Source organism: Azolla caroliniana, unplaced genomic scaffold (assembly GCF_043228905.1).
Source record: "Azolla caroliniana isolate FFs.n. ecotype wild unplaced genomic scaffold, voAzoCaro1.0.p SCAF_16, whole genome shotgun sequence".
NCBI classification, from domain to species: domain Eukaryota; kingdom Viridiplantae; phylum Streptophyta; class Polypodiopsida; order Salviniales; family Salviniaceae; genus Azolla; species Azolla caroliniana.
In genome coordinates, this window is record NW_028230451.1 from 3,388,611 (window position 1) to 3,396,357 (window position 7,747).

The 7,747-nt window shown below is 34.9% G+C and overlaps 1 protein-coding gene across 1 annotated transcript; it reads right to left on the reverse strand.

Moving 5' to 3' along the window:
• Positions 1 to 1,699: 1,699 nt before the first annotated feature.
• NUDT9 (nudix hydrolase homolog 9) lies at positions 1,700 to 6,259 on the reverse strand. The gene is made up of 9 exons (XM_087332612.1): positions 6,149 to 6,259; positions 4,773 to 4,847; positions 4,627 to 4,683; positions 4,307 to 4,383; positions 4,170 to 4,228; positions 3,129 to 3,277; positions 2,900 to 3,040; positions 2,378 to 2,536; positions 1,700 to 2,268 (listed from the first exon to the last, which is right to left on the reverse strand). The coding sequence occupies exons 1-9, from the start codon at positions 6,194 to 6,196 to the stop codon at positions 2,158 to 2,160; spliced, it is 876 nt and encodes a 291-aa protein (XP_087188738.1). The 5' UTR covers positions 6,197 to 6,259; the 3' UTR covers positions 1,700 to 2,157.
• Between the last annotated feature and the right edge of the window lie 1,488 nt (positions 6,260 to 7,747).

Here is a 7,747-nt window from a genome sequence, read left to right on the forward strand (position 1 = left end):
TTTTTGGCACTTTTAGCCACCAAGATGGTTGTTCCCTCCGCCAATCACTTCGGAATCAAAACTTTGTAATTTGATTACCCTTATGAATGGATATCTTTTCACAAAAAAAAGACTTGACGCTAATGGAAGATATAAGCTCACCATCCCTTAACAATAGCTACTACAAAACAAGTTCACAACTTATTCAAAGGAATTTGTCAATACATCATACCATTGTGCTAATGGAAGGGATACCCTCGCCATCCCGTAACATTCAACGACTCCCTAGGTGCAACATGACACAATATCATGCACTCGTTAACCGGGGGTTTTAAGCACTTGTCATATGCTTCACTTTCCATGGTGTCCTAACCATGTGACATGGGCATTGATACCAAATGGGACAAAGCAACATTATGGTGGGTCGAATATTCAAAAGAGATCGATAGTCGCGTTGCATTGTGCAAGATGTGGTGGATGATTGGAAACGGTTCCACTCTTATTATGGACTTCCTCATTCACTACAACATTTGTACAAAGACTAAGTGCATCTCTTTATCAGAGATTTCCTGGGCGAATGTAGCTTTGGATATTTTGACAAATTCTGTGTGCTCTATCCAATAATGCCTGTTTTCTCCAATGGACACGATTTTGGGCACTCTAGACCATTTGGACAGCCCGCAATAATAAGGTCTTTGATCGAAACCAACTGAATGAAGTTAGCTTCTTTAAGCAATCCCTCAAGCAATCTCTATTTGATTGTCTGCAACTTAGAGACATCACATAGAGACATCACACTGCAAATTTATAGTCATTACTTTGAGTGCTTTTAAGCTCTTCAGTGTCTAATCGACACTTGTATATTTTTCTTTATTCTTTGTGGGTTTTCACCTACCTTTAAGGTTTCCCACTAGTAATAAAAGTGTTACTAAAAATAAAACGGCCAAATAATGTGTGTGATGTATACATATATAAACAAGTCATTTTTGTGTTCTTTTCAGCTTCTTTTTCTGATTTTCATTTGGAACTAGAGTCCCAAGTTTGAATCTTTGATATTGGAGCTCTTGTTTGGTTTCCACAAGTGAAAATGAGTGTAGCGTTATACATTTCTTGTGTCTTCTTTAAGCAATTATTTAGTTTTTTGAGGATAGGTTAAGTTTTTCATTTGTACATTCAACTAACTATTTAAGGTGCTAGACTAACCATGTAGCAAACCTCAATAGAAAAATCACATCTTGAATGTTTGAGCTACTAGTCAATGCTACATAGCATATAGTATATACTGCAAACATGTAATTCAAATGCTTAATTTTATAAAGTTGGCATAAAAGGTGTGTTAAATTTTATAAATGTCCACTACTGCTTGATTATTAAAGACAATTATCACTTTCATGTGATATTTGCCCAACATAATGCTAGCTCATGTTCAGCTTGAATGATATGTAACTTTATAGTGCTTTCATACTTATTGGTCAATCCAGCATAAAGAAAACATAAACAATAATCTCAGCAATAATGATAGGTTTCTTTTTTTGTGAAAATACACAGTTTTATTAATAAATGTGTGAGAAAATCACTACGTTAATTCAAATCACTGTAGGAACATATGACAAAAGATATCTTGTTTTGTCATATGCTTTAGCTCCTTCAAAGTAATATTAAATGGTTGTTGCAACTTGCAAGACACCTGATACTCACAAGTTAGAAATGAGGGTAATCATTTGTGCAAAACCACCTGATTAATTTGGAAGATAGAATAATTGACTTCAACACAATTGAATTAGTTCACATACTTTCTTCTTACATTTGTTTTGAGATCAATCTAGAAATCTGAACCTTGGGCCATGTGACTTGGTCTTGTTAAAATTGATCACCAGAATATAAATCCATGCTAACCCAGCAAGTTGTCATTTGGTTGCAAGTGTTTCTTTCCAAACTAATGCAGCTGGAAAAAGTATTGTGGAGACAAGCAAGGCGAGTGCACCACATAGAATTGAATCTAAGAGAAGTCAAATAAATAAACAGAACGACAACAGATGGATATATTGGCTTTCTTGTTATCTTCAATCGACCCTTTATTCTAGAACCTCTTAGAAATTTCACCATATTTTTTGTAGCATATGGGAGCAATAAAATATGCACGAAATTACTGGGCGTTAGTTGTAACTTTTTTTTATTTTAATCTATTTGTAGTAGGGCATCATGCTTAGGTTTGCTCATTAATTGATACAGTGCAGCTCCTCCTTGATGACAACCGGGCATTTTTTCTATCACATCTGGTAGTTCCTCCTGCATACAAGGATAACATATTAACGAGAAAATTTATAATGCAAAATGATGGCTATATTTTACTTTTGGATAAAATGTCAATTTATGGATGAAAAATAGATGTTATCACCTTTGCGATACTCAGAAGCTGAGTGGATTCAAACCCATGTTGTGCATCCTTGTAGAACTGCAAAACCTCTGATGATGATGCAGAACATGCCATAAAAAAGAAAGCTGTGGGCCGGACATTAACAATGCGTCGAGAAATTCCAATGAATAATGGATCACTCTGAAATGTTAAATTGTGACCAGTAAGCAAAAACAAGATCTTGGGTTTCCACTTAAAAAAAATATGGATCTTATGAATGATAGGAACTGGTTCTAAATATCCATGCTGCTGATGAAACTATAGTAAATGGCGAAGGAAAGGAAATGTCCCTCATTCCTGAACAATTGGAACATCCCAAATTTTACAACAAAACGAACAGTAGGCAAGTATATCTGTCTTCAGACTAGAAACACTCAAAGAAGAAGACACAGAAATATTGTCCTCTACATCTTTTGAGGTATAACAAGAATTTATAAACACGATGCACATACACATACACACAGTATTCCACATATGCTAAACATAAAAAATGTGGGAAGTTACCAGAAATGCAGCTGGGATCCCAGTCTCCTCTACAACTTCTCTTATAATTCCATCAAACATCTCTGCCGCAATGACTCTGTTCAATGCTTCCTTATCGTCCATTGCATTATTTAAATGTCCAGATATTCCTACCTCAGAGGGCTTTAAAATAAAATTCACATAGTAAGTACGAAGGGGTTCCTTAATTGGAAAATCTTACGCAATGAAAAAGATTCTGAACAGAGCAAACCTCGGAATGTCCTCCTGGAAACACAAAATGTCCAGGAAATTCTCCGACATTTTCACTTCTTCTTAGCAACAGAATGCAATTGTCCTTGGTTTCAATGACAGCACCATTTCCAAGTGGACTTGCTGTATGTTTGCATTTTTCTATGTCATCTAGTATATGATACCAAACCACTACTTAGAAACGTAAAAGACCTACAGAAAGAAAAACCGAAAATTTGTTTATGGCATTCAGAAAGAAGGAAAAGAGAGAGATGTTACCATCTCTGAAAGCTCACAATTTCCACCAATGTTGGATACAATGGGATGCATTGCATTTAAAACAAAACTTCACTGTAAAACCTTGTCTAATGAAGTCCCGAGCTTCCAAATTAATAAGAGTGCCTAAGTATTTTCTACTTGAAAACAAAACTACAGATGCAAATGGACATGAATCCCTAGAAGAAGTAGACAAAAAATTCATACTTTCTTTACAAAGGAGAGCTAAGGATGAAAAAAGGTTACAAACAGACATATAAAATTGTAGAAAAAGAAATTTCCCGCAGCAAGGATTTATTGAAATACATACGTTGTGTTTTTTCTTTTTTACCTACATTGACATACTCAGACACTACTACTTTTTTTTGGTATGAGCAAGACAACTCAAACTCCAATTTTCCCAAAATCATAAATCAAAAATCATATACATAGAACTCACAATGATAAGTTCTAATAATGAAGTCTTACCCAATAAGAATTAGGGCTAGCCCGAAGGAAACAGTACTGCACTTTATTTTACTGTTACAATGATATTTTGAGATAACTAAGGCTCTACTTTGAGAATTCTCCGAAGCATTAAGTATCTAATATACTTGCATGAAAAACAAGAAGAAAGTGAACTCAACAATAAAGTCTTCAAAGAAGATTTTATAGCATTCCTGGCCTGGGTAGGCTCAACATATTCTAGATATCAACAAGAGAGTAAAGAAACAAAATAATTATTGTCTACTTACAAAATACATCAATTCATCAATAAGATAATCCCAAAAAATCAGTATTCACGTACCTTCCAAACAATTTAAGAACTCCTTCCATTGTGGGGACAAGTTTGTTCCAACAAAAGTCCTGCACATAATCCATGATATCTCCCCTTTATGCAGCATCTGTAGCAATTTAAGAATCATAAATAATCATAGTCCATACTTGTAGTCTGTAAGTCCAAGACAAATGTAGATGCTTTCACTTTCATCCTCCCTTAAAGAAATTCTGTATCCTCCATACTGCATGACAAGGAAAAATGTAAAAAGGGTCAATTCCTACATATTGTAGAACATTATGGAAGAAGCATTATCATTATCTTGAATAAACACTCACATTATGGTGATAACACAGAAGGTTTTATGATCAGAAAAGCAAAAGTAATGCCTGAGTTGTGTAGGCATCTCAGTAATTAGAGAAAATTTACAGCTTGGATTATTTAAAAGAACATAAAAGTGTTACATTTATTAGCATATGGGAAATACTCTGAATTTTGAGGCAATGAATAATGATGGGTTCTTCTTCAGTCGTTCTGCCCAGACCTACATAAATAACTAAGGTAAATTAAAATTTTAGGGTTAAAAAATCAGCTCATATAAAACGATAAAACAACAAATGTCATTTGACTAACATTTTCAATGGATGTTTCAAGGCCAAGATCAGGGTGAGGCACTCTGTCATACAAATAACTAAAATCAACTTTTAGCTGCAAAAAGAAAACATCAAAATATGAGCTAATTCAATGAATAACCATGAATGGCAAGTTGATAGCCTGGCCAGTTTCCTTCTAGAATGTGGTGTAGAGCATCAGAAAGGTTTCTTTTATTTTTGAACAAGAACTCTCATCATTTGTATCTCTACCTCTCAATTAATCCAGGGTATAAGGAATTCTCCATAGTTATACTCTCAATCACTTGCAAGAACTTGAAATATATAAATATATACCACTCCCCCTCTCTCATGATTGGCAAAGGTCAATCATGATTATACATACGTTCAAGCTATTTAGTTTTAGGAAGCTAGAGAACATATTTCTTTAATTGGTCATGTTGAACAGCAAAGACTAATGGTTGTAACTTTTATTAGGACTCATGAGACATTATGGATTTTAAACCATGTTGCTATATCTTTCATTGTTTTTTCCCTGTCCTGTTTTTCAAAAAACTTTCACTGTATTACGAAAACTTTCAAGCATGGAATATATAGGTCGCACACATTGCGATGAAAACAACGTGGAACATGCCTTGTGTTTGGCATCTACTATGCAAACCACAGTAAGACCAAGTAACAAGTTTGACTTTTCAAAAATTACTCCCATACAGCTTGTTGATTACCAATCATACTTCAATTAAAATTTTATTATGTCCTAAAGTTTGATAGCCTTTCTCTAAAGCCTCAATTTAAGTTTTATTTTCTTAAAAAAATTGAGGCAAGCATATTTGTTAGTTGTCCTTCGGAGACATATAAAACCAATAACATAATTTCACACAATTAGAGGATAGGATCACCAAAAACACATTTTGCGCATGTGTGGTTGGGACGTTTACATGTATATACACATGTGTGCATGCATATATGCATGAAGATGAGACCTCAGGTGTTTTTTATTCCTTTCGAACAGAAAACACCGCAACCTGATTTACATAGGTCTACGTAGATCTGTATATATCTTTGTCAACCCATTCACTTCATAAGTGGAACTTCCTCTTATCATAGCAATAACATATATATGTCTTGGAGCACTACTCTCCCCAGGGACCTCGTAAGTCAGCAATATAGGATGTTATTCTGTTTTGAACGAAAATTTTGAGGTTTGAACGCTTTTAAACGAGAAAAAATGGGTATAATCCAACCAAGAGGTGCATTTCTTTTTTTTTGCATGTTAGCAGTACTTGAGAAAGAAGTCTCCACTTCTGGGAGTGTATATTGAGTTACCTTGTGTTCCTATACAATCCACAAACAAAGAAAGTGGTCATGAGAGGCAGGCAGAGAGGCAGAGAGACTTACCTGTGATCGGGAAAGGCCAGAGGGGCATGTGAGGAGTAACTCTGCCATGGTCAAATCGGAAAAATATTGAAAGAAATGCAGAGAAGATATATATAGATCATAGATTTATATACACATGTATGTATGATCGATTGCTCTGTTCTTGGGTTCGAATCCAGCTATGGTATATCTCATAAATTTTCAGGTAGAGCTGCTTTTTTTTTCAGAGGCTCCTCCTTCCTTGTGAGAGCCAAGTTATGACTTGTCTGCATTTTTATTACTAGTGGGAACCCTCAAAGTGAGGCGAAAACCCACAAAGAATAAACAGAACTATACAAGTGTCGATTAGACACTGAAGGGCTTAGAAGCACTCAAAGTAAAGAGTGTAAATTTGTACTGTGATGTCTCTAAGTTGCAGACAATCAAACAGAGATTTCCTTGACAGATTGCTTAAAGAAGCTAACTTCATGGAGTTGGTTTTGATCAAAGACCTCCTCTGTGTGTTGTCAAGAGTTGGTCGTCGTTCCGTGCTCTTTGGATGTCCAATGAGATGAGCCGCTATGTCAAACTTAAAACAATATGTCATCCTTCTTATGAAACTATTTCAGTCATGACAACCTTTTACAACCCTCCATGTTTTCCCCTCGCCACTTCTAGCGAAGATATTTAAAAGGATATTTACGCATCTTTTGGATCCTGAAAAGGTTTTTCCCTCTAGCACTAATGCATGAGACGAACCAATCAAAACATTATTTGTTGTGAACTTGCTAAAAAATAATAACCTACATGGAGGTTGCCCTTTTTGTTACTTGTGGGTATCTCAGTTGTCATTGTACACTTATTGATGACAATTTCCTATTTGTAAGTTTGGAATGCTTATCATTGTCCATCTTCTTAGTATGGATAAAAAATTAAGCTTTTGTGGACAATATAGATATCATGCAACCCATTGCATATTAGACTTCTTGTTTTCACGTAATGCAATCTTTACATTCTTGGCACGCGGCCCAACTTAGCCTTTTTTTCTGTAGCGAGGACATTCTTGCATCGAGCAAATTATTATTGTTCCTTATGTCTCCACAGTGCATGGCCTTTTTAACTGTCCACCCAGTGCCACTACCCACCTCTACTAAGGTGATGGATGGTAAATGCGAGAGATGACAATAACACAACATGACATAGAAAGATTCAAATGTGAAATGTGGCTTTTTGCCGTACTATATCAAAAAAAATTAATGTAATATATTTAATTGAGGTCGTGCATTGTTAATGCTCATTTTGCATAAGGCAAGTGATGAGAGTGTATTTAATGTATTTCGCATTATAAATGCATTTCACGATTTTTGCTAAAAAATGGATTTACAACTTTCAATAAACAATAAGTGTCATCATGTAGAGGTTATGGCTCAATATTTGGTTGATATATTCCTTTGTTTGTTTGCATGTGCTTCTTTGGCAACAAACATGCCTAGTAAAAAAACAATTGAAAGCGATGCAATAAGTTAAAATTTCAACTCATTTTGTTTTAGGAAGCTACCATATCAATGTTTTCCTTCTCCTTCTTCTTTTGTTACTTGCATTAATGAGTTAATATATACAATTGTAACCTTAGTTAGGTCT

Coding starts and splice junctions, on each gene's coding strand:
- NUDT9 (XM_087332612.1), bottom strand. CDS start 6,196: ATGGCAGAGTTACTCCTCACATGCCCCTCTGGCCTTTCCCGATCACAG. Junction 3,278..4,169: donor GTTCTTAAATTGTTTGGAAG/GTACGTGAATAC, acceptor ATCATATACTAG/ATGACATAGAAAAATGCAAA. Junction 2,269..2,377: donor AGCTTCTGAGTATCGCAAAG/GTGATAACATCT, acceptor CCTTGTATGCAG/GAGGAACTACCAGATGTGAT.